Source organism: Taeniopygia guttata, chromosome 7, assembly GCF_048771995.1.
Source record: "Taeniopygia guttata chromosome 7, bTaeGut7.mat, whole genome shotgun sequence".
Lineage (NCBI taxonomy): Eukaryota > Metazoa > Chordata > Aves > Passeriformes > Estrildidae > Taeniopygia > Taeniopygia guttata.
In genome coordinates this window covers 30,481,715-30,509,082 of record NC_133032.1, presented here as the reverse complement: position 1 = coordinate 30,509,082, position 27,368 = coordinate 30,481,715, and the positions used below count along the sequence as shown (strand labels likewise).

General features: G+C 43.8%; 1 protein-coding gene across 1 annotated transcript; it reads right to left on the bottom strand.

The window, feature by feature from the left end:
* Positions 1–99: 99 nt before the first annotated feature.
* SCTR (secretin receptor) lies at positions 100–23,908 on the bottom strand. The gene is given in 15 exon segments (XM_002193194.6): positions 100–4,173; positions 5,183–5,224; positions 5,403–5,541; positions 5,633–5,724; positions 8,363–8,432; positions 8,960–9,020; positions 9,110–9,263; positions 10,080–10,212; positions 11,197–11,294; positions 11,560–11,663; positions 15,479–15,589; positions 19,804–19,930; positions 23,427–23,519; positions 23,522–23,584; positions 23,586–23,908. Coding segments are annotated over 15 exon segments (1,530 nt in total). The 5' UTR covers positions 23,652–23,908; the 3' UTR covers positions 100–3,996.
* Between the last annotated feature and the right edge of the window lie 3,460 nt (positions 23,909–27,368).

The following is a 27,368-nucleotide window of genomic DNA, read 5'->3' as shown; positions in this document are numbered from 1 at the left end:
ACCCCGTGTCTGAAGCATCCTTGCTCTTTTCCTCAGCTCTGATTGTTTGGCCCACGAGAAATGTATTTATTATTTTTTTCTCAGAGCTCACTGTATTAGCAGGTTTAGTTAAGTGTCAGGAAAAGAGTTTCCCAGCTACACCGCTGAATTAGTTTATGTAATCTCAAGTTAATTAGCACCTGGTGTTTTCTTTCCAACAGGAGAGGTACTTGGCCTGTCTCAGTTTAACATCTCTTAAAAGCAGGGTAATGAACATCACTTCTTGTTAATGAGCCGTTTAGACTTAGCTACTGACTTTAATTGGACACTTGTACACAAGCCATTGCCTGTGGATAAGAATAAGGAAATGTTGATAAAGGGCATGGTAGCTAGGGAAATTTCCTGCCTGGACTGTGTTTTTCCAGAATCACAGAATAGTTAAGGTTGGAAGGGTGCACTGGAGGTCATCAAATCCAGCCTCTCTGGTCTAGGGCAGGGTCCCCTAGAGCATGTTATTTTGATTTTAAGTCTCCAATACATTCATCAGCTGTGCTTGTAGGGACACCAGGAATGTGGTTGAGCCTTGCTTGCTTTTGCAAGCCACAGGAAGATGATTACAAAGATATATTACATTACTGTCCTCACCTGCTTTCTCTTTCCCTGTGCTGGTAAGCTGATAATGGCCATTCTCAGCCCTCTAAGGCAGCTGGCACATGCAAGAAGGGCCTCTTTTCTGGCTGAAAACAAGGTCTGCCCCAGGCAGTGTCCTGGAAGGGGTGCTGCCTGAATTCCTGAGGTCTCTCACCTTCACCGGACCCAACCCCACTGAATCGGTACCAACACTTCTGAAACAGCCCATTTCAGCTGCCCTGCACTCAGGCATTGCACAGTGTAATTATTCACTGAACAATTATTGGGTTTTGATTCTGACAGTTTTGCTAGGAACTTCCTTGTTGCCAGTGTTGGAGGGAAAATCCATTAATGACTTCCTCTTAAATTCATCAGCTGATGTTCCTGCTAGCTTGCAGAAGGACAGCTGGCTCCTCAGGGCATCTGGGTTGAATAGCCAGAGGCTGTCACCAGTGTCCCTGAACAATGACGACTACTTGTGTGAAGGGTGATACTCAGGTCCTATTTACTGGTAAAGCCACCATATTACATTGAATACCCAGGAGCAAGTGCAGTGAAAGGGGTGGGCTCTATGAGCATGGAGTTTGTGTTCACCCTTTGTGCCTTCATCTCCTGCTTTTGCATTGCTCGCTGAGGTCTGCTTTCCTGTTCCTCTTCATCTGCTTATAAACATGTCAGTGTCCCCAGAGCTAAGCTGCTCTTTTCTCTAGCATCCTTCAGCACAGCTAAACAAGCAAGAGCCCCAGCAGCTGTTGTACTGCCCAGGAGGTGGGGGAGGTAAGAACCCTTTGCCCTGTGATGGTGGTAGGCAGCAGCTTCCTACAGCCAGCAGAAACCAGGACAAGGTCACAGCATCATTACTCCAGGGGCTGCCTGCTTCTGGTATCTTCCCGAGTGGATGTGCTCTTCCCCAAGAGTTGAGGACACCAAATTCCAGCTGACATCCAGGAGTTTTTATGGAGTTACTCAGCTCTTCATACAAACAAGGCTTGTGCTTGATGCCTGAAGTGAACATGTTATACGGTATCTGGGAATAATTCATTTTTCTTGGTTATTTCAGGCAAGGCAAATAATACCAAAATGGCCATGTAAAACAATAATTTATGCTAGAACTAGGGGTTTTAAAATATAAAAACCAGCAGTATTTTTTTTCTGGGGCATGTGGCATGCCCTTGTACAATTAGGTATCATGCTCAGCCTGGGCTCCTCCCAGTCTTGTGCTGGTCCTAACTATGCACTGCAGGGCTGAGCTCCTACACCGGCTCGTGTGAGAGCCAGTAATTGCATCAGATCTAATTAATTACATGTTATTGTATCTCTGAATCTGTATTTCTTCATTTATGCTGGAAGGAGGCACTTGCGTTTAAAACAAACAGCTGCTTTGGCTTGAAGGATGAAAGTTTAATTTTCAGAGAGGGAACATAAAAGTTGTTTCACCCTTCTCATTCATAGGCCAGAGAGAAAATTAAGGTTACATGTTTTTGAAGTATCTGACTTGCTAAATGCACTGGGACAGAGTGAACCCTCGAGAAGTTCTCCTCGAGAAGGCTCTGCTTGACTTCGGTGAGTCAGCAAAGTGACATCTTTCATTCCAACCTTCAGGGAGGGGCTTTCACTTCTCCTTTGGTCATGGGACTGATCCTGCTTCTCTTCTTCCTTGCACTTATTTTTTAAAGGACAAAGCCAACTTGAAACCTTGCTATTTCCAAAATTATAAGTTTAAAATAATTCCTTGAAACACTTGCTAGTTTACAGCTTTACATCTCATTGGTTTTTTTCCTGCTTGTAAAGAGGTCAACTCTCCTACTGCTGTGTGACCTTCATGAGCCAAGAAAGCCAACCAGGCAGGGCAGGCTGGAGCAACCACGAAGCTGTCCCTGCTGCTGGGTGCCCTTCCTCTCCTGGCTGCTGCCTGCAGCACCTGCTGCACCAGGGAGGGTGTGGGATAGCTGTCAGCACTGCCAATGAAAAAAAGATCTTTTTCCTGAATCTCAGAGTTTCAAAGAGAGCTAACATCACTCAAAAACCTGCTTCAGTACAGGTAATTTAAGCTTGAATGTATCCTTTGAACTTCTCTGCATGTTTGTGTTCTGATAAAATGGCAGAAGGCTACCATGTAGGCATTTGGTGTGATTAAAAGCTAGTTGGAGCAGTTTTGGCAGAGGGGGTTGGGGAATGCTGCATTTGACATGCCATGCATGTTTTGCCAACGTCTGGTAGGTGATCAGGAAGAGGGAGAAGTGATAAATACCATTTGCTTTCAGTTCAGGCATTTTTGCCCTTGAAGAAACCCAGCCAAAAGTCACCCCAACTAGGGAGAAACGTGGATACAAAATCAAGTAGGAGATTTGATTTCATTTGTCAGATGAATTATTTTATCCCTTTCCCACTCAAAACAGGGAAATCTGCTTAATTATGTCCTTAAGAGCATAAAGCTGTGATAGCTCAGATACTTTTTGACAGGATATTACAGTGCACAGCCTTGCAGATTTCAGTGTACTGAGGGACTGTAGACTCTAAAGAGGTTTCTGGTAGCCACTATGGTATTGTTTTTCACCAGATAGTTTCTACTGTCCAGTTAAATTAACCTTTAGATATCTCAAGAGCTTTCATTTCTTCCCTTCAAATACAAGCTGGTCAAGTCTCAGAGGTACAGACACAATAGGGATGAGCTATCTTACTGAAGTTTTTCTGGTCACCCTTGGAATATGTTGTAATAGCTTTGTACCATTTCAAAATGATACAAATATCCAAATTGGACCACTGTTGTTTCTAAGGTCTCCACCTAAAAGAGGCAAAGTCAAAAGCCTGTCTGAACCTGCCACTGTCACTGGAGCAATGGACATGTAGTCAGAGAGGGAACTGGAGCTCAGCTGTACCTTATGTTCTCAGTGTCCATCATCCATTCATCCATCACCACAACAGAAAGGCTTTGAACCTTGATAAATTCTAGGGATTAATTAATTTTGCATTTCAAACCCATGGAAGATGGCATGTAACCTTCATCATATAAAATTCAGTGGCCTCCCAGATTCTACAGCAGAAGAAATAGAGAACATCAAAAAATCACCAGCCTGACTTAGCCTGGGACATGCTGGAGAGCCACAAGGAAAATGGAAAGTCACATTTAACGTAGACCTAGCAGCAGGTGCGGAAAGAAACACAAATTACTGTGGGCAGAAACTCAAGGAAGAGCATAATATTTTGGCCCATTTTGCTTTGCAAAATAACCGTGGTGCTGCACAGGGTGTACACAAACAGATGCGCTCCAAGAACCATTGATCTACAGCCAAGTCCCGCTTTGGGTATGGACACAGGACTCCCAGCTCAGCCCGTGGGACTCAGCCACGTGTATCTGAGCATGGAGGTACCCTCAGGTGCACAGAGTTAAAGCACACTTGACCTTTGGAGGGTTCCTCTCCTGTGCCCTGGTGGGCTGGACCTCACCACCTGCATCTCTTGAGTCAAGCCGCTTCCCCCGTTACTCGCTGAGGTGCTGAGATGCTGTCGCCAGTGCTTGCTTAAATGCCACTGCCTCCATTTTCTCTGAACTTCCAGCTGAACCTAGGTAGACAGGTCACAAAATATTTAGTTCAGCCAGTTTATGTTGGAGCCCTGCACTGCAGAGAACAGCCTAACAGGAAAATGAGAGCGGGTTACCTTTGCCAAGGTTTGGGTTTATTTATTTAAACCCCAGTTTAAGAGGTTAAGGTGAGGCCTGTTTCTTGACACTTTTAGTGATACTGTTGTTGCAGTGACACATCTTTATATCTAATTGCAGGTGAAACTGTTCACAGAATCTAGCTGACCTTAGGAAGGGTTTGGTGTAGATTTTTCCAGAATTATAATTTTAGATATAAACCCAGGATATTTTGGCACTCTAAGGTTAAAAAAAAATATGCATATTTTCTTTTCAAAACCATTTTTTCTGAACCCTGTTGGCAGATCAGTCAGAGTATTTCAAAACCGTCCTTCATTTCAAAGTGACTTTTTCTTAGGCACTTCTTGTTTTTTCCCCCCTTCCAATTAGCTCTACATCTTCCAGGTTTGTATGTTTCCCCTCACCTCTGCCAGCAGCAGCATTTCAGAGTACAAGTTCTAGCCCAGAAGCCTGGGAGTTGTCATGCAACTATAAAGGAAACAATCCTTCTACCAAAAGTTTTACCTTATAAGAATCCTAATAAACTTGGACTGGGTATAGCTTTTGATAAATTCCCTCCTAAGGATTGAGTAAATAAAGCAGCCATGGGTGGGGTGGCAGATAATGGTATCATACATCAGGACCAGTCAGCTGTCAGTGTGACCGTGTGAGGGATGGTGCTCTCACCCTCAGTTCCCAGACAGTAATAATGTTATCTGATTTATGAAAGGGTTGCAGTAGTTGAGAGGTGAAGTTTGCATCTGGCATACAATTACCTACACTTGCCAGGTCTAGGAGGAATTTCAAGAGTGATGGTGGGTAGCTGGGAAGAAAACCCTCAGACAAAGTGTGTAATTCATTGGGGGATGTATCCCACTGATTAACGAGACATGCTTCAGCAATAAAAAAGAATGTTATACACACTAAACTCACCTCACCATTAAGAAAACAATAAAGTACAGCCACAACAAAGCCCTAAAAGATAAAAGAATCATGGTCACAGGATTGCAATTTCAGCTTTTGAATGGGGATGAGGCATCTCAGGGGAAATCAGACAAATAGGCTTTGCCATTGGAAACTCAAGTCTCTTGCAGAGTTATATGTTCTACGTCTTTTTCTTATTTAAAAGAAATAATAGCTTGTCAAACATTACCTGGAATGATCCAAGAGCCAATTCAAAAAACAGCTGAATTTCCATTGTGCCGCTGCTTGCATCCTCAGGGAAAAAAGCAAAGATGATATAGTGGACCCCAAAGAGAGGAATGAGGAGGAGTGTTGACTTTGCAAGTCTCCTGAGAATGAAAACAGGGGAAAGCTGGTGTAGAAGGAGCAAGAAATGCTCAGGTGACCTTGAATGTCTTATAAGGGATGTAAGGGACATACTTGTATTGGTTGAAATCACTGCTCCGTTTTTCAGGGGAGCTGAGCTTCCTCATCAGGATTCTTAAAATGTTGACAAAGAGAACGAAATTAATCTGGAAAAAAAAAAACAAACAAAACAAAAAACCTAAGTAAGAATACAAAAGCAACCTACCAAACAACAAACCCAGTATCCACTTACGTAACTGGCAAGTATCAGCAGAACCACTTTGGGAGGTTTGGATGGAGCAGAAAGAATAGAGGGGTTGGGGCTGGCCTGCCTGTGTCCATGTTCCTATCCCAGTCTCTGTTCCTGTTTCTCCACCCTGGGCTGGGATGCTGGCTGCTTTCCCTGCTGGTTTGATGCAGCTTTAGTTATGGTCAGGGCTTGTTATCCCGGCAAATAAAAGGGCAGGGAAACAGGAGCATCGGTTTGGTCCCCTCTGGCTGTGGGGTTCTGACAGCCTCTACACAGTCTGGCCCCACTTTGGATGCCAGCAAAGGGGCAGCACTGGAGCTATCACTTGCTAAATGTGACTACAAGTGTTCTTTTTTTTCCCTGCTAAAAGCACTCGGTGTGGTTTGGGATCACGAGGCAAAGTAGTTAACAGTGGGGAGAGAGTCGACACTGGAGTTCTTCCTTTTGCATTTTCCCCATCTCGAAGGGTGGGTATGAGATAAAAATGCTGATCTGCTCAGTTTGAGTGCGGATGAAGCAACAGCTGTTTCTGCTCGTTTGACCCTCAGGCAAAGAATGGGAGTTGCAGGGGAGGTAGAGCCGCCTGAGCGTGTCTGTCTGTCTGTCTGTCTGTCTGTCCCGCAGCCCGTGGGGAGCCACCTCGGGCTGATCTCCCTTGGCTGGCCCAGCCCGCAGACCCGCACCCCTCCTGCAGCGCCCTGCACTGTGGCCGGGAACCTGAACATTCCCTGAACCGGGAACCTCGGCAGAGCTGCATCCTCTTCATGCTGGTCCTGCGTGCCTGGGGGCATGGCAGCAGGGCTCTGGGGTGGGGGTCTTCCTAAAAGAACTGGGTCTCCTGGAGATGGGACAGACACAGCAAGTCCCTGAGTTCCTTAAAGATGGAAAGGGAGCAGCTGTGGCTGCTGAGGGAGTCTGCAGAGGGCTGGAAGTTTGGGGAAGCTGGGGAGGGAGGAGGAAAGGAATAGAGCTGGGGAGAGCTAGAGGTGGAGAGCATGGAGGAAAGAAATACTTCAGGAGGTTCAGGTCTGGGTATTCTGGGGTTTTTAACCTCTGAGGCCAGGGAAGAGCCGTGTAGGCTGAGCAGGACTTTACAGTGATAAAAAACCACGGGGGAAAGGGGAGCCTTGGGATTCCTGCCCGGAGGAATTGCCCGCGGGCAGTGCAGGAATGAGCGAGAGCCGGGGAGCACAAAAGTGTTTATCTGTGCTGATTTTCTGCCTTTTCAACTGCTGAAGGCTGTGAGGAATACAGAGATTAGATCTGGGTTCTTAAGATCTGGCTGTTTGTTTGGTTATGGGCTTGAGTAAAGCCTCTTTTGAGGAAAACCTGCAGTCATGCAGGCGGCTTCTGCCTTCAGTGGCCAAACAAGGCAGGATCAGCATTCTGAGGACACTTGGAAGGTGATAGCGGGTGGGGGCCGCCAAAAGATAAACTAAGATTGTGCTTTTTGTCTTGCCTGGGTCTTGTTGGCTTTTATATATTGCTGAGTGGTTCCTAGGGTGAGGGTAGTTTCATCAAGAAAAATAAATGCCATGACCCCATTAAGTTGATCCCAAATCACTTGTGCAAGCGGTCTGCTGCTTATCTTGTGGGGATGCAGGATTGCTCACTGGTCAATAGGAGCAGAACTTTACCCCACCATCTCTGCTGCCTGGCTTTCTGAGAAGTGTGCAAGTGTTGCAGTTTGTGTTTTGCAAGCAAAATGGTTCTTACTGGAAACGTGAAAACCTCAACCAGCCCTTGGGGTTTCTCTTGGAGTGTCAGGAGGTTACTTGAGAATAACCAGCAGTTCACATTTCTGGGCTAGGGTTTCAAACAGGTCATTGCAGCATGGTCTGACCCAGAGCATCTTCATCGAGCAGAACAACTATCCCAAGCAGCAGCTCCAGCCCCCTCGTACCTAAGGCTCTGAAGAAGAGCACCAGCAAATGCTCAAAACATAGGTGCTGAGTATTATACACACCAAATTGCGCTTTTCATCACTGCTGCCTTGCACTGGGCAGGCTCACACTGAGTTTCAATGCCTGTGCCTTAATTCACTCAGCAGTGCCTCAGTGCTGTCCACTAATATATGGTGTGTGCAGCCTGTGAACTGTTTTCATTCCTGAAAACAAAAGCCAGTGGTCATGTAAGGCAAGTTGGTTTTGGCTTTGCTGAGAGAGGCATTGACCAGCAGGCACAAAACTAATTGTACTGAAATGTACAGCCACTCATTTCTCCTCCGGAGCTTTCCTTGAATCTGTCCAAAACAAGCTTCCACAAACCGGCCACGTTCATGTGAAATCAACAGGATGTGGAAACCTGATCTTCTTCAGGCTCTTGCTTCCTGGGAGGACACTCTAGCCTTTCTTGTGAACTTAGCTTTGGGGCATTAGTAACTAAGTCCTGCTGAGCAGAAGTTGCTTAAGCAGTAACTCATGGGTCACACCAGTTCAGACACATGCCTAAGATCAGTTCATTAACACACTTCTAAAGCATGTTGAATAGATGAGTTCTGACTTCACAGTATTTGAAAATACAGTTTGAATCTGCTTGTCCCAGAAAAGACTTACAAAAATAGACACAACTATAGGGCCTCTAATGATCCACCAGGTATTGGCATCAGTGTTAATGTCCCAACACCTGTAAAAATAGAAGGTGCAGTCAGTTATCAAAACATTGGTATCTTTTCAAACAGGTTTAGTCTGTTTTGCACCTTAGATAGGCCCCTATTCTCTTTTCTACAAAACTAATTTCCTGTTCTCACTGAGTGGTACAGTGTGTCTGACAGAAAACTGCCCACCTGCACTGGACAGAAACAAGTCCTTCCCTTAAACTACAAACACTGTTCAAAATTTTGAAAGGGAAAAGGAACAAAACTTTACTGTTCAGAAAGTTAAACACAGATACTGAAAACATCATGGTCTGAATTCATACCTGAAGGCTACCTTCTACCCTTGAAAATGCTCAAATGGAATTGGAAGCTTTTTCTCGTAGAAATTGTACCTCTACTCACACCCACACTAGGATCCAGGCTCCCACCACAGCAGGATGTGGATTGATTTTCTTGCTCCCAGCAATTAGAAATGAGCAGGACCCCATGGAACAGCCTGCACAGGGGCTGCATGCTCTCCCTGGCATGCCAACTTCCCCCACTCCACACCACTTACCCAATATTTTCATGGAGTTGCCGAGCAGTCGCCCATGCAGCCACAAACACCGTTGGGGCACCTGCAATTGGAAAAACCAGTTATTGCTTCATGAGTCCATCCCAAAGGCAGAAAAACCCCAGCTGTTCTCACTGAAGGGAGAACCAGTACCCCATCCGAGGGCGATGAACCACCAGAGGAACTTCCTTTCCGAGAAGAAGGAAATCACCAGGAGAGTGTGGAGGTACAGTCCTTCCACAAGGAGCCAGCTGTAGTTAGACATGATGCAATACTGAAAGAAGACCATGGTGAGCTTACAGCCAGCCTGAGGAAAGAGAGGATAATTAGCTCCTGCCTGGGTTTGCTGCTACCTTCTAACAGACACAGTGAGCTGTAAATTAATCTTGGCAAATAGAGATTTCATAGCAATTAGGGCACTAAATGGGTGTCCTCAAGTCAGGGGTTCACATGACAGGAAAGCAGAGCTGGCACTCCTAAATGCATTAATCAACTGCCTCACTAGAAGAAGTGAATGTGTCATGGACACTTGGATTCAGGTTACTGTCTCAGGGGAATTTCACTATTACTATCTTCCTAGTACCAGTAACACAAATATCACCTTAGAGAAGCATATGAATGTATTGTCAATCCTTTTTTTTCCACAAGAAAAGCAGTTGATAAAGACAAACTAAAATGTTCTCAAAATCTTTTTTTTCTGCAACAAATATCCAGCAAAACCAGTAGGATAAAACAAAACAAGCCTATTTTTGTTTCTCTCCCTAAATCTTATCTTTTAGTTTAAAGCAGTGACCATCATCTCCAGTGTTGCTCACCCCTCCTCACACCCAAATTTTCAAAATAATTTGCTACCAATAAAAAGAGAAAGGCAAAACCATTTCAAAATTTGGGAGGTCCCAGACTGAGTGCAAGCCCTTACCTTACTATCAGGTCTCACACTGCAGTGTAAATCAGCAATATTTAATGTGTTCTCAGAGAAGGGGCAGAGCATACCTCTCTTCTCCCATAGCCCCTCATGATGAACATAAAGCTGGGATGGAGATTTCCTTCCCTGTACACTAAATCCTGCTAGGATCCTGCTGAGAGACTGAGGGGTGGAGCAAGCTGGTGAGCAGAGGATTACCGTGTATGCCCCGCAGTAATTTGTGTCTTCAGAGGAAAACAAGACAGCATCCTTGATGAAGTTGGATGAGGCTCGCAAAATGAACGATGTGAAGAGATGCATGTGGATGTAGTTCCTTGTGCAGTGAAGTCTTCTGCAAAAAAAAAAAGAGATCCAGTAAAGTGACATTCCTCACCAGTGTAAGGAACCTGTGGCTGTAAACAACAGGTTTCAATCCTTAGTAGCGATAAAGTGACAAATGAAGAACAGTGTTGTTCTGTCTGTGAAAGGAAGACTAGTGCATTTCCCAAGAGGGATATCCTAGAGAAGACCTTAAAAATCTACAGTCATATCTGCTCCACTCAAGTACTAAAACAAGCTCAACGTTACCAGGAAAATTGTGATTTCATGCCAATATGCTTGTTCTAGCATCCCTCCCTCCCTCCCTCCTTTCTGTAGTAACATGACCCCAAGGTGTTTATTCACACCTGGATGAATTTATTTATTCTGCCAGCACAGTGCACTTGTGCCTGCAGTGTTTTCTGTATTAAATCTCCCCATAGTCTGTGTCCAGAGGCAGTGCAGCCTGAATATAAATTTGCAAAGTAGTTGGATTTCCTTTTGCCCAGAGGTGCCGCCCTGACATTTACTGTAAGGGAAATTAATTTCACTGAATAAGCAGCACAGTACAAATTCCAGGTTACAGGGCTAAGTGAAGATAAGCTGCATGTCAAATTGCTAACAGAAACCTGAAACACTTAACCACAAGTCAGTGCAGTGGCCCTTAGAACAAAGTTTTAGCCACGGTCTCAAGTGGGGAAAAGAGCAGCAGAGGGAAAGGCACTCAGCCCAAGGGACATTGAAATCATGGGAAGACCTCATCAGAGAGTTGGTACAAATGCCATTTACAACATGCATCCAGCTGTGATTTGGAAAGAAAAGGAGAGCACAATATAATAGGCAACCCTGACATTTTCTGGGAGACAAGATTCAGAGATGAATTTTGTCACTGATTTCTTTAAAGGTTTTCAGATATACTCCAATTTTTAACTTGCCCAGAAAGTCAATAGAAGGATTTGTGTCAGCTGAGATGACCAGAAGTCGTGGCCAAACACAAACCAGAGATGCTTCTCCTCACCTAAAGGAGGCCAGGACCACCAAGGCTACCATCAATGTCACAAGGGAGGTGCAGTATCCAACGGTGTACATGGTCTTCAGGGTCATGAAATAGGAACGCTGCAGGGGAACATATAATCACATCTTTACCTTGCCTGCCTGGTAGAGATCATCCTGCACCAAAAGAAAGATCCCTCCTCCTATTTAATGAATAAATTTTCTTGTAAAATCAGCTACTGACCCTGAGCAACAACTTCCAATCATTTGCAGAAAGTATTCACGCTGAAAACCACCAATAGCAATAGGCCCACCTGGGTTAAATCACAACATCAATCAGTCTCTCCTAAAAGTGTTTCTCCCCAGGGTCATGGGCACTCAGACTCACTCTGGCCTCGTTGGTTGTGTCGTTGACATTGTAGCCACAAGCAATGTCAGGTCTGGGGTACGGCTCTGACCAGCCCTCACTGGTACAGTTTCGGTACACAAAACCTGTGTGGTAACAATAAAAAAAGACACAATGGGGTATGACCATTTCCACTTTTATCTTTGTTGTCTTTGGGGGTTCAGTCACCATGTAGGGTTGCTCCACGAGGCAGGAGTGTGTTACCCCAGGCAGTGCACTCTGCATAGCTGGAGGCAAAATGCAGCTGAGCTGATTCTGTTGATACTTGCCCGGTGTACTTGTGTGGGTCATAATATTGTTTGCCCACTCAGGGATGACTGTGATGGATGTGTTTTTATTAATTGCAACATAAATAATACTGCTCGGTACATCTGGTGTTTCTTGGCCACTATTCCAACATCAGCAAACACATGACTTGTTCAATCACAGATTCAAGCTCCATGCAAATCTGATGCTCTGCTGAATGTTCCCACCTCCTTACTGTGGTTTGTCATGCTCCAAATAGAACACAAAACTGTAGATGGTTACAGATTTTCAGTAAGATTTAAATGAATACTGAAAATATTTTCCTCACACTGGGCATTATTTTACACAGTTGATTTCCTTGCTTACTTGCGAATTAAAGGTTAGGAAGAAATTCCCCTCACTTAAGCTCAACTTCTGGAAAGCTGAGTACTTGAGTCCAACTGTGTCCCTTGTGGCTGACTTTGGAGAAAAATAGACAGTTGCAGAATTCAACTCGTTTTTTGGGCTGGTATCCACAAAGGGCAGTTTGTCTGACCCTCTTCTGCTGGGATGTCTGACTTTTAGACTCCTAATGCTGAGTGAGATGAATGCCCAGCAAGCTGCACATGGCTGAATAGGATAGTTTTGGACTTGTCCATACAATGTCTGGCCCTAGTGTGGAAGTGGGAAGTCCTGCCCAACACCACTTACAATGCCACTGGAAGAAAGTGGCCCTAGCAGGCATTTGTTATGTTCTGAGAGATACTTTTACAGAGAAGTAAAACAACTGCCCACTGTCCTAATCACATTGATCTATCTGGTAAGAATCATACTTCAGAAACATGGAGTGAAATCCTGGCTTTGTTGCAGGGATGGCAATGCTAGCAAGTATTTAAAGGGGATGTGAAACCAGCAGTCCTTCCTAGTACAAGCCTTGCCAGAGGGCACCATAAAAGTCTATTTTTTTTTCTCAAATATTTAGCCATGAGGACTTTAGGGTGTCTGGCTCTTGCAAAACATCCCTGCAGTGCTGAGGGAACTGAGGGAGATGCATATGCAGCAGTGTTTGGCAATGGTTTGTCCTCTTTGGAGCCCTACTGGAATTGTCAAGACAGAGCCAGGGCTCCTGCTACCTCTGGGCTAATGCTGGTGACCTGACAGCATGTCTGCACTTGATTTGAACTCACCTCTGTAAACCTGCAAGGCACAGCAAAACCTGCTTAGAGCCCTGCGTGGTAAGAGCTCTGGGTGTGTCCTTATCAGACTATTATTCTGATGCTTTTTTGAACATCTTGTTCCAGCTTAGCATCTTTGAAAGAGCCAGGCTGGCTTTATAAGCCAGGTTTTCTATGTTTTGCTGCAGTGCAGCAACAACAGGAAAAAAGCAGCTCTCCCAAAATGTTCTCCCCAACCTTTCTTGGCAGCCACTAAGGGTGCCAAGTGTGGTGGCAGATTCTCTACTTCAGTGTAAGCAAAGAACTGTGCTTGTAATCATGCCTGTGACTGTTTTGTGCTCGAGGTTGTCAAAGCAGATCAGACAAGAGGAGGTGAAGTTCTGTGTTGGTGTGCTCATGCTATCACATTACATGCAAAGCACAGAAGATTGTGCCAGGTACATCATATGTATGGGCACAAGGAAAATGTTAACAATGCTCCTGAGTTATGGGTGACACACACACTGGGGAAACTGCAGCATGCCCCACTCTGAGCAGACTGGGAGTCTGCAGTTTTTCTAAGGATTTGGCTTGGTGTTTACTGATACTTTGGAATTGCCTAGGCATGAAGGAACTCTGGCTAGAGGGATGGCTGTGGCACTGGGGCCATCTGATGTGACCTTTGTCTCTGAATCCTCACGATTGTCATACCTTCCTCATTCCTTGCCTACAACACCATGATCAGTTCTGTTACTTGATTCCAGATAATTTTGTTTCTTTGGTCTGCTGTGTAGAAGGGGACCAGACAGTCTGGGCTGCAAATGCAAATGTGAGCACAGAGACCAGGGTTTGGGCAGAGCTCAGAGCCATCCATATGGATTAACATATGGGCCTTTGGCATATGTGGCTGCCCATCTGCTTTGCAAGTGGTGAGGAGAGAAAACCTTTGCTTTTCTTTTGAAGCAAGATCTTTGTTTTTCTTTTTCAAAATAGTTTCAAACAGGGCAATGACAGTAAATAAACTCTGGAGTCACAAGCCAACCACAGTATAAAATCAAAGATGAAGGTGGCCATGAGAATGAGGTTAAACTATTGCTGACTTTGTCCCAGAATGCCAGATGCAGAGACTGAAATAAGATGCTAATGATGGACCAGGTCTTGGGGTTCTGTTTTGAACACTGTCACTCTGATTACTGTTTATCAGCTTCTCGATAAGGAGGGCAGCTAAAGTTTAAGCTGACTATCTCCAAGATAAGGCAGTGAACATCCGAGATGTAATTATGACCTTTGGATGTACAAATTCCTATTTCTTCCCCGGCGAGAAGGCCAGAGGCAGGGAGCAGTTCCCTCTGGTGGCTGTACCAGCAGGGATTTCAGTTACTGCGTTTAAGGGCCGGGATCACTGTGCTAAAGAGAAGTAGATGCCAGACGGATGGTTTGTTCAGCGATCTAAGCCTTTGTGTAGTTTATCCTTTGGCTTTAAACCGGCTTAAAGGGCTCAAAGGGCAGATAATGTTCGTGTGTACAGAAAGTAGCAAGGTTTTTATTTTAATCTGAGTGGCTCATGTCTGATTTAATTTAAAGAACACTAAGTGCTTCTCCTTTGAGTTATGTAATCTTTATTAGACAATCTAATACTTTGTCTCCTGTTCCTCCCTTCATAAAATGAATCTGTCTGCTTTTCTGTAAGTACTGGACCTCATTAATCTGTGCCCTATAACTGAAGAATGCAAAACCCTCTTCTCATTTGAATCATTAACTCCCTAAAGAGAAACGTAAACACATTTCTTAGGCATTATTGAAAAGCAGAAATGAACAGAAAGCAGGCTTACTTAATAGCTCATGATTACTGTAGTCTACTGGGAATAAATTTCACTTCATTTCTAGTTTAGATATCCCAGAAAAAAGGACAAAAAGCATTGCTTGAGCTCACTTCTATTGAAGTGAATTGTTGGGTGAGCCATGAAACCTGAATGAGATTGTGCCACTTGTATGTATCCTGTCACAGGCAAGAGAGAAATCCCCAGTGCGTATTTCCTCTTAATGATGGCAAAAAAGGGGATCTTTTCTGCCTGCCTAGCTGGATGTTTTGCCAAAATGCATGTGAACCTAATGCTGTGTGAAGTTTTGTCCCCATCAAGCTCCTCTGGGACCAGCCACTGGCTCTAGCAGTTGTTAAAAGGGAAAGACAGAAATAAACACAGAACCTGAGTGGAGAAAACCCTTTTCCTTAAGAAACCATGCTAAAAACCTGCTTTTCAGGATAGCATTTAATTCCTACATTTTTTTTCCATCTGGCTGGAAAACACAAACACTTAAAAGATCTTGCTACTTTAATTCCAGGCTTTTCCATGTTCAGCTTAGAGATGGAAACAGACCTGCTAAGTAACTATTGTTCTTTAAAAGGAGGGAAAAATATTCATTTCAAGTTCAGACCTGAGTGTGGCATTTTTGTAAAGAAATAAAAAATAAAGTGTTTAATAAAAAACACCCGGGTGAGAAAAGCATAATTTTAGCATTACCTTTTTTCCCAGTCAGCATCTGAAAGAATTCAGGGCAGTGAGCATTGACAGTCTGTCCCACAGTGGATGAAGGCCAGCAGCTCATGTTGTCCCACATTCCAGCACATCTGCCTGGGAGGGCAACAAGGAAATATCATACAGCATCTCCCAGTGACATGACACCATGGAACTTCTTCCAGCAATGAAACACTGGGAGACATCCCCAAGCAGCACAGCACCATCCAACATCTCCCATGGACCAAGGCAGCTACAGGAACAAAGGTGCTCGGTGCTCTGAAAAGCAAGCTGGGTGAGACAGCAAATCCTGCTGAGAGCTGGATAGGACAGAGCAGGTCCTGATTGCTTCAAACCAGCCCCAGAAAGCTCCCAGACCTGTCCCATTCCTGTCATTGATCCCACTGGTCTCTACTAGACACACAAATAGCAATTAGAGTCATTCTGAATTTTACATCAGGCCTTTTGCTAACTGTTTGCTGGTAACTACTGAATGGCCTTGGAAAGATGAAGGAAACCAGATGGGAATATTTAAACTTATTTTCAGCCTTTCTAAAGCTTTCACTTTGAGACATCCTAATGTTTTCCTTACATAATATTTTGTAAATATGAAAAAATGCAACTAGATAACCCTGCTTGAGCAGGGAGGTTTGACCAGATGATCCATTGGTCCCTTCCAGCCTCACCCATTCTGTGATTCTGTGTCTAGGAGTTTAGAACGCTTCAGGATGATACTTAAACCACAGATCACTTAAATCACAGACTATTCTGAGTTGCAAGGGACCCACAAAGAGAGTACAACTCTAAAGTGAATGGTCCATTTGGGGATCACACCCACAACCTAGACATTATTGGCACTATGCTCTAAGCAGCTGAGCTAATCTCATCATACTGGGGGAAGGATAGAGAGGAACAGCATCAGTGTCTTCCTTTTATCACCATAAATACTCCTCTCTTTCACTGTGCTCAGGCTGTGGTGAAGTGAACAATGCCAACAGACCATTCACTGAGCTTGGCTGCCCAGACTCACCCCTTTTCCCTCAGTTAGGTGCAAGGGCTGCTTATTTTAAGGATGGGCTTGTCATGGTCCCCTCTCACAGTCAGAGAGGGAAGGAGACTTTTCTAGCTGCACCCTCAGCTTGACCGTGTTGCCTTCTGGCAGGGCTGCTAGAGATGCCTCAGGGAGCTCATCTGGTGGCCAACAGAGCAGAGTGTGATGGTGATCTCTACTTAGACATCTTGCTTAGTTGCTGGATGCTGGCATGGATTAATTTTGGCCTGAGGTGCAGAGTGCTAGTGGAGAAGACCTACATTTGATGCTCTTTGTACCAAAGAGAAACTGCAATCCTACTATTTCTTATTTTGCTCTTCTCCAGATACAGGTTGAAATCATTCAGACTCGTTTCTTTTTGCCTCCACTCCCTGTCAATAGTTTTAGCACAGCCTCCTTTGAGGTTTCTGCAACATAACAGGGTTAAAAAGGCCACTGGGGTGTGTCAGGACTACCCTGTGCCTGCTGTATCCGGACGTGTGCCGTCTGCCCTGCGTGCTCCCTGAAAGCTGAGGGGAGGAAGTGCTGACCAAGCACTCTCCTCAAACACTTCATGCTTTATAAGGCCAACCTCCATTAGCCTGACAAAAATATTTACATTTCTAGAAATGTATTGAATTCCGTCTGTGCAGCAGTCCTAGTGCTTGAAAATACAGAGCTGTTCACAGCCAGGGTGGCACCTCAGCCCTGGTGTCCTCCCTGTGCCAATGTTTATAAGTCTTGGAAAGGATTTACTTCAAAGCAAAAGTTTAAAGGCAAGCAAAACTTCACCTTAGGTGATATTTATGACTTAATATGCTGCATTGTTTGGTTTATTGAACCTTCATGCCAACGCCACAGGCATAAAACCCCAAAATCAGACCCAATGCACAGAAAAACCTGGCAAAATTATGATGTCGGGTGGTCTATTTGAGAAGAGAAAACATAAACCAGCTGAGCTATTCCTCCTGCAGGTGGGCTTCTTGCCACTCCTCATGGATAAAAGCCAGTGTCTCCCACCCCCAGCTAGATAAAGAGCCTCAGGATGGAGACAAAGCACAGCAACACCTCCCTCACAGAGCCCTGTGCTCTTTGGGATCCCCCTCAAGCAGCACTCAGAGCATTCTCCCAGCAGCAATACACCATGATCAGGGGTCCCAAGTCTCCAGTAGCTTCCCTGCCCTGCTCCTTTCCCTGCCCTGCTCCTTTCCCTGCCCTGCTCCTTGCTCCCAAGAGAATTTTCTTGTCGTCACTCATGCACTAAAAACAGCGTAACTGTGACTTGGGTTATGTTAATATTACACTGCTCCCTTTCCCAGGCTAATGTTATCATAAGGGCAGAGTCCCTTTTCCCTTTTACTGCAGGAGGATAAGAAACACTCACTGCTCAGGTACTTTGTGCCTGATTCCCCAGCAATGAATTCCTTTATTTGAGCCCTCTTCACAGAGATGTGAGCTCGCCAGCAGAGACAGCATGGTGGGAGCTTGTTCCCTGCTTTGTCCTTTTTCCTGCCTGTGCCAGTCAAAGCTTCTGGGGCAGGTGCAGGAAGGACAAGGTGCAGAAGGTGCCCCACACCCTGCAAAGCCACTTTTATTCCTCCCTCCATGACCCACCAGGAGTATGCACTGAATTCCTCAGCTTTGTTTCTCTCTTCTTCAAACTGAAATCCTTGTATGAGATTTTCTCCACAAGAACTTCAGGCATGCAGGTACCTTAAAGGCTGAATGTATTTTTAGGTGTGTTATTTCCCAGAATACTCCCTAGTTTACCAAGGTAACAAACCCCTCTTAGAGTTTGGTAGAATTTTAGGTAGAATTACCCCATTTAAAAATTCCAGTAGTGAAGGGCCTTGGGTGAACTTTAAGATGTGGATCCAGTTTAAAACTGGATTAAGTCTCTGCTGAGAAGCTACTATTTGACTGAGACAAAACAAGACCATCTGTAAAATAGTATTCACTGATAATGCTAGTGCAAGTCCACACCTGCATGGTCCTGTGGGGCTCTGGTGCCAAGGAAACACAGAGCTGAACATGAGAGCTATATCACAGGATCAAAGCAGAAAAAGAAATAGGCTGACAAACCAACCTGCTCTTCACTGAAGGAAACAAACTATACTGATTTGTTCATATCATTAAACTTCTTATATGCAATGAGACAGATCTGCCTTGTGGAATACCTGGAAGCTTGCCATAAGGTATCCTGTCACTGCTATGTGGCTGTAATGCCCTGAAGCTGTGCTCACATCCCTCAGTCTGCAAGGGACAGGGATAAAACAGTGACAGAGAAAAATGCAAAACATCCTAAGAAACCAGGCAATAGATCTTCCCTCTGAGTTCTGTCCTTGGGCCAGGTCATAGTGAGATTTTTTGTCTCCAAAACTCACTGTTAGAGAGGAAGGCTTTGAAACTAAGAAAACACCTTAACTCCAGCTCCACATGGTAGCCTATCTGTGGCCAGGATAGCCTGCACACAGCACATCTCATGGGAGCTCCTTCCCCTCTCATGCTGGTGAGAATCTTGCCCATGTTGCAGCGCACAAAAGTCACCCAGAATCAGTTCAGTCTGTGAGATGCTGGGAGTGACACAACCCCATCCTGTGGTGATGACTGGTCACACACTAAAAATAGGCACATGTGCTGTCTACACCCCATGTTCTCTCTGAGATGCTGACCCAGCAGCTGCCTGGGGGAACTAACACGCAGTTCACAGGCAAGGTTTAATAATCCCTTGCACATGACCCCAGTTGCTCAGCTGTGAAAGCAAAACTGTAAACATGATGAGGACTCATCATGTACACAACTTTCCCAGGCCAAAAAGCTCCTTTTTATGATGATAAATCCTCACTGAAATTCAAGAACTCTCTTAGGTGACAGTAACTTGGAACAAGGAGGAAGCAATGAGGACCTTCAAGCCACGTGATTTAAATGTTAGCTGCTGGTCTTCATTGATTTTTAAGGTAAATATAGTTAAGTAAATTTGCAGTTGCTGGGCTGAGTTTTTAAATTACCCTTTCCCAAGAAGACATTATTGCAATTTGCAATATTTTGTTGCTGGTTTGTTCCTTAGTTGTGAGGATTACAGTCAAGCAACTGGGTTAGAAGGTTGCCACAACTCTTCCTGTCACCGTAATGTTAGAATCCTGCTCTCAAAGCCTTGTAACAGATCTTACCTGTTTTTCTGCTCCTAAAGGAGAGATGTATTCTAAGTGCATACCCCCTATGGGAAGGGATGCCAGGGAATCTGAGTTTGAGCAGTTCATGTGAGAGCAGCTTTTATCGGGTGCATTATTTCAGCCTTTACCTGAGCTCAGGAGCAGATCATTTTCAGTCGTTCTGTTCCTTGCTTCCAGGGAAAGAGTCTCCACACACTTTTCTTCCTCCCTTTTCAGGACACTCAGAAGGTCACAGACAGGTGGGATAGCTTTGATCTACAAATTTTAAAAGCAGTGGAATCACTTTTCCTCTTAAAACTTATAAAATCTCAATTGAATATATCCTTTTTATGCTCATATTCCCCATGCAAATCTATCACTTGATTGTGGGCAATATTTCCTTGAAATACAGACAATTTTCCCAGTTAAGTCTGTATTTTTGTAGTAGCAGCAGGCAAGCACAGACTGAGTTTGTGACTTCTCCCTTTTGCTGACATTACTGACATTGAGAAAAATGTGTTATCATGCTAAATTAAGTACATGAATAGGATGCTCTTCCAAAAGACTACAGAAACATCCAGGACACTGCTGGAGTCTCCTAGAGTAACAGAGAATTAATCACTCACCCATGGCTGTGTTAAATCATACACCTGGCAGGTCATTTTCCTGGGCACAAATTATCCAAATATGCCTAATGGTTGCAGACCACCCAAGCCTGTTTCCCTGCTACCATCTGGTAGCTGCAGGAGCCCACCTGAAGGCAGAATCTCACCCAGATTTTTGTGAGAATGTAAATGATAGTTTGTCTTAAGGTCATTTTCTCATCTTCTCATCCTCCTTTCTCATAAAACCATGTGGAAATGTTAGTGTCCACTCAATCCTACTGTAGCAATTAAATGTGTGTTTATGTTTTATGCAGCTGGACCAAAACGAGTTAAAAAACCAAACAGCTACAGACCATTAAAATGACAAATACTGAAAATCATTACAAAATTATTTGCAGGACATGGTCTTAACAGTTACATTATTCAGAAAAAAAGTATTTTTACCCTTTGCAGGGTAAAAGTTATTTTTAGAAGTGTCTATTCTTTTTGACACAAGAAACCTGAATATAAGTGGATGCCCATTATAATAAATTAGACAATTTCTTTCTAATGGAGAAACCCAAAATCTCTATAAATTTTCACTATGGAACTTTTATGTTCATATATATAAATGCATATGTATGTACATACATAATGAAGAGATTAGAAGCCAGTCATCAAGCTCTGTTAGTTGAAAAATATCAGATAGAATTTGTTTATGTTCTTTGTTCAAGAAAGTTAACCCAGCAGCATCACATTACTGCTCAACCTAATAAATCTTGTAGTATTGCTGATCACTTTCAGATTAGATTTGGGAGAAAGAACAATCCCTGAAAACCTTGTAATGAGAACTATTACTTTTCTACAATTAAATTTTAGCGTACCAGACATTAGAGACCATATTCCCACTATTGTGCCTGGAAATATTTTGAGTATTGTATCTCTGAACAAAGTTTGATCTTTTCAGCAGTGTATTGTACCTCATCTAATTGGTCTGCTGTGTAAACTTGTGTTTAACTTCAGTTTCCTTCACCCTTGTCTTTGTGTGTCATGAAATAAATGAACTAGAAATCACCTGGTTTTGGACAATATAATAAATTCTCTGGAATCACATGTGTAAAGGCTTTATATGAAAGAAACACTATTCTGATGCCAGGATCTGAATGCTGAGCATTTGAAGTGTCCAACATAACCAGTCTGATTTGTATATAGGGTGTTAAGATGATACTGAACATATGTAAAAATAAATTCTAGGAATCATGTTAGCAGTGATCTCAGAAACAGAGGAATACTCCATCTTAAAAAAGCCTCTACATTGTGTGGGCACTATTTTCCTTTGAGAAATGTGGGTACTAAGGAAGTTTTTATTTTAGAAATGTTTAAATTATGTGTTGTTTCTTTATGGCTAGAGTGAGGCCACACACTTTTAGCACACCCAGCTGTGAAGATCACCCTGATGATCTGATACAGCATTACTTTCTTATACTAAATGTGTTGCTCAAGCAGGAGTACAGCATGGGTAGTGCCTTACAATTACTGTTTTACCCCACAGAGTGATGTCCACACTATTCTTCTAATCAGCTGGATACCACTTCTGGGAATAGATGTGCAGCTAACAGGATGTTAAACCCAGGGAAAGCAGAGAGCTTCCAGGTGTGGGTTTAAACACCTTGTTTTCCACCCACCCTGTCCCTGAGGCTGTCTATGCCAACACTGGCATCTGAGGGAGCAGGCTGGGTATGAGTGCTTGGATGTTTGCAGAGCGATGTGAAATCCACTTCCCATGGCGTGGCCGGATAACCCCACTCTGCCACCAGCTGTGCTCAGTCTCACTCGTGTTTACCATCCTCAAGTGGGAGCAAACAGCCTGCCCCTGCTGCTTGAGAAGGAGGAGGAAAAGGGGCTCCTCTACGTGCAGTTTCTATGTCTCTTCCTAAACAGTTCCCTGAAACAGTTGTGATCTCCTTGACACTTCACCAGCTACTAAAAGGATAATTAACTCTGTCCCATCTGAAACCAGGACAGAGAGAAAGATCTCTTCATATTTTGTTTAAAGACAGATACAAAACCCACTCCAAACAGAGATAACTGTGATAAATAGATATCAAGAATGGGCAAAAAGCTGCAATATTGATAGCAACAGCCAACACAGTTTTAGAAGTGTGAAATGAATGAATCTAAACATTATCCAGAATTCACAGCCATTTCATTTTAACATAAATGGATTTAGTATAATAAGAGGATTTAAGGAGCAAGATGCCTGGCAAACTCAAAACACGTTTGAAAGATTAGAAGAACCAATAAAAGGAGGTGCTCTTAGGGACACCCTGAGCAATGACATCTGTTTACAGAGTCCTTTAGGTAGTACTAAGAATAACCAAAATTACAAGAAAACCATCACAGTCACAATTTTTATTGCAGAAGATGATCAAAAGGCAAAAGGTTTGAAGATTGTATTCACTCTGCAATTAAAATGTCTAGGCAGAGCTCAGGTTTTCTCACAGTCAGAGCCAAATCCTCTGCTGGGACAAATAAATTGATTTTTCCATTTGTTGCAATGAAACAGTGATTTGATCCTTTCCTAACTTCTCACACCCAAGCTAGACTTCACCCCTTGTTTTATATGCATTCAAAATCTGAATAACCTGAGCAGCACCTGGAGATCACATCCCAGGTTCCACTCTCCTTTCTGACTGATCCAAGCACCTGGAGCTCAGCAGTGACAATCTGCGACATAAATCTCAGTAAAGTGATAAAGCTAAAAAAAAAAAGAAGACAAACTTTGTGGTACAAACATCGCTTCACATTCCTTCAATCTGAGTCCAGGGAGGCACTGCTAGATGTGGGCATTGCCCCTTAAGGTATTGATTGCTGGTGTAAATCAGTAAAGCTTCTCTGAATGAGTGAAATCTTTTCTCCTTCATCACAGCACCTGCTGTGTTTGTCAGAGTGAGTTAGTAACACTTCAGTCTTTATAAAGGTGGGGAAACTGAGGCATCCAGCATCTAGTCATCTGGCCACTGTCAGTTAGTGCAGGAAGCAGCAGAAGCAAGAAGAAAATTTAAAAATCCCAGGTTCTACATAGATCTTTTTAAACAGAGACACCACAACTTCATGGAATAGAGGTGCTCAGCATTACTCAACAAGTGATTCCATGCAAACGGAAATAAATAGATCTGAGCACCTACCGGGACAGTTGAAATCCAGAAGATCACCCAGATGGTCCACATAGTCAGTCACAGTCTGTTTTCTTCATCCCTCATGCATCAGAGGTCAGCAGGCTATTTGTATGCTCTCCAGCGTGGCTCCTAGCTCTTTTCACTTCAACCTTTTCCCTCCTTGCTTTTTTCCTTTCCCAGCTTTGACCATCCTTAGCCAATGTTTCTCTCCAGCTGCTGAGCTCTAGAGAGCATCAACAGTGACAGGAACCCCCCTCCCGTCCACCCCGCAACTCTCCTCCTCCTCTGCAGAAGCGTCCTGTCCCGAGAATTACAGCACCTCTCTTGAGCATGTTCCTGCTGTTGTCTGCCTCCCTTCCTGACTATTATTCACTGTTATCGATGGGTGTCGCTGGGCAATGATCATTCCTCATGCTCCTACGATAAGGGACCAAGCAGTGCTCCCCTGCAAGATGTCAGCTCCGCAATGGCAGGGGCAAACAATCAAGGGGAAGTACAGACCTGGAATAAGTGCTCTGCTGAGAAACCGAGTTGGAGTAATGTCCTTCGGGCTGCCTGCTCTGCTTCTGCTCTCAATAGCTCTGCACATGCTTCCCACAGGGAGCACACATCCCTGAGAGACAGAATTCAGGAAGGAGCAGAGCCCTGCCTGCCTGTCCCACCAAGCGCAGCTGAGCACAGCTGCCAGACCCGAAGACAACTTCTAGTCTGGGATAAACAGTGAATCTGCTCTTCCCTTCCAGAGAAGACTCCAACAGATTTCATCTATTGTCCCTAAATACTCCCTAGATTTCATCCTCTTCATCTTCTGGCATCTGAAAAAACAGCCAGTCTGTATTTCATACTAATGCTATAGACTGGTAGGTATCATTGCATTTGGATCCCACTGGTACTTCGTTGCTCGGATGTAGATTTCAGACATCCTGGGTTTCCCAAAAACAGTTCCTTGGCAGTCCCCTCACCTGTCAGCAGAGCACTCTTTGTTGTTCCTGGCTTTGTTTCTGTGGCAAAACTATTGTAAAGGGGCTGTGTGCTTAGCTGGGTGTGAGCTCCCAGCTGCCAAGGCAGGCACTCCTGGTCACATTCACTTCTAGCACAATACTGTATACAGCTTCAAAAAAAGAGCCAAAGTTTGCACTGTGTACCAGTGCTCTTTCTCAAAGCACAACAGTCCTCAGCTTGTCTGAAAACATCTTTTACCACTTATTTCAATTTGCCACCACCAGACAAGTCAAATTTAATGAAGGGCTGCCCAGAACACGGATGTACTCCACGTTTACCAGTAAAGTCAATGACTAGGATAAATATGTGGCTAATTGCCTGTGCATTGAAAATCCTGACATTAGATTAAAGTCATCCACTGTGCAGCACAATGAAGGAATTTGGGTTGCCTAACAAGTGTTGCCCTTTCCATGCCCGTCCTGACTCCAGTTCATCTCTATACGTGCTCATGAAGATTGCCGAGTTGCAATGCTCCCTCTTGCCCGGCACACCACCCTCATCTCTCCCCACAGAGAGCAGCAGTCAGGCAAATGGCAGCATTTGATTAACCCCACACTGGCGCTGTCCTGCTCATCCATCATACTCACACAGCATCCTTTCCCCCCCAAACGGCAAATCCTTCAGTCTTCCTTGCCCAGTCCACACTAAACTTGTAGTGATTTTCATTTCTTGAAGACATCTCCTTCCCCACAGAGTTTGGTTGAAAATATCAAAGGGTTAAACAAACTGTTGAGAGGGGGTCTGAGAGGCAGACAGACAATGGTCGCTGTAGTAGTCTGAAGAAACCACACTGACAGTGCTGCATCATCTCGGTGGGGTGCCAAGTCCTTCTCTCTCTTCCTTTGGCTGAAGGAATATTTTATTATTCCATTCATATTGCAGCATCTTCCCCTGAAAGCCAGCACTGTTTCTTGCATTTCTGTAATTGAGAGAGCTTTGCTTCTGAATGTATTTTGGAGTGTGGTGCTTTTTCCAAAATAGGCCCAGGAGTCTGGAGAGTCAATGCTGGATTTAAACACCAGCACTGTGAATTAATATTTCATGATCCTCCCATTTTATGCACGTGCAGGCTCAGTGTTTGAAAGAAGATGGATGCAAAATAAAACCTGGGAGATTCTCACCTGTGCAAACCATTGCTTGACTCACAGCAGGTGTCAGCCCAGTGGGACAGACAGGGAGAGTTGGGAAACCGAACAGCAGCAGCAGCAGACTACAAAGAATTATTACCAAGAATTCACAGAGCCCCAAATGAGATGCTTGTTTAGTTAAGCAATAGCTGTGTGCATTTGCTTTTATACCTACTCTGCATACCCCTTGTAAATATGTCACAGCTGGAATTTCTTTCAAGTCTGATGCCTAAACCAGGAAAGAAACATCTGAATTTGTTCACTCCATTTCAAAAGACTTTTCACTTTAACTTTAGGATTAAATAAAAGAAATTGCTTTGTACTATTCTGATTGTAGGATTGTTTACTTGTCAAACACTAACCAACTTCAATTGTAAATCTTTATTTATTAATACTTTAAAATTCCATTAGTGCTTGAAACAACTACATTTTCTCCCTTTGCTAAATAATTAAATTGTTTACCATGACTTTACTACAGCTTGACAATCAAGCCACATATTTTTCATCTGACATTTGGAATACAGAGACAAAACTGAGGCAAGAATCACCTATTTAAACCCTGGTTAACATTCTTTATTTATAGCAGCCTTCAGGAAATCTGAAGGTTTGTTGGCTGATAACCCACTCTTTTCACCTACCTTTCCACTCATTTGCTGCTTCCCAGGAAACTTTACATAGTGTTTCTCCAGAAGTGCATCATGTTTAGACCCTCTGATGTGGAAGCAGACATGGTTTTTGGTTTGCACTCAGCTATCACTGTCCAAACAAACTGCTGTACATGTGAATTGTGAAGAGAAATATGCTCTATTTTACTTCTATGTTAGAAAAACTGAAGATGAACAATTTTATTCTTAGAATATGTAAGGAAAAAACTCCTTGTAGAAATAATTCTGGCTTTCTATATTAAGCCTATATTTAAGAATCATGTCAAGGGTATAGAAATAGTTTTTTCTAACCATAAGCAATTACATCTTACTAAGTACGGGAACTATGTTCTGGAATCTGAATTTCATGATCTGAAGCTTTTCGTGATTATGTTTTTATTCAAAATGAATGTCGCACTACTTTTGGACACATTTTAGCCTTGCGTTAGAAAAACTGAAAGTAAATTATTTTATTCTTAATCCAGATCACCTGTCTGAAGGAGAAAGGAAAACAGAAAGAAAACTTTGCTTTTTTTGCTTTCCCTTCTCCTCTGTACCCATTTAGGTAAAAAACCCTCACAATTTATGTGTGATATGAAAAATACAGTGAAGAAAGTTTTCCAGGAGTACTTTCCAAGGGATGGCTCTTTAATGCTGAAAGCAAGACATAAAAGTGGGGAAGGGAAAGGAGAAGGGAGGGAAAGAGAAAGAGAGGGTTTAAAAAAAATAATATTATAATAAACCTTTCAAAGTCTGTTTTAAGTAAGAACAATTCAGGTGTTAATAGATGAGAGTTTTTAAAGGGAAAGAAGTGCTCTGTCTGTGGCCGCACTGGAAGTCCTGAAAACGACGCTTACTGGGGAGGAAAGAAAACAAAAAAGAAAAGAAAAAAAAGAGTTGCTTTTTTACTCTCTTTTTTTTTTTTGTACTTTCACCGTCAGAGGAGCTGGAATGCCGCTGTGGGGATCCCGTCCAGCCCAGCCGCGAGTGGTGCTGCCCAGCGCCGCTGCCCCGTTGCCGAGCGACCGCCCGGGGCCGCCGTGAGGGCAGGGCCGGGCCGGGCTGTGCCGGGCTCGGGGAGGGCTGAGGGGACAACCGGGCTGTGCCGGGCTCGGGGAGGGGCAACCGGGCTGTGCCGGGCTCCGGGTGGGTTGAGGGGGCAACCGGGCTGTGCCGGG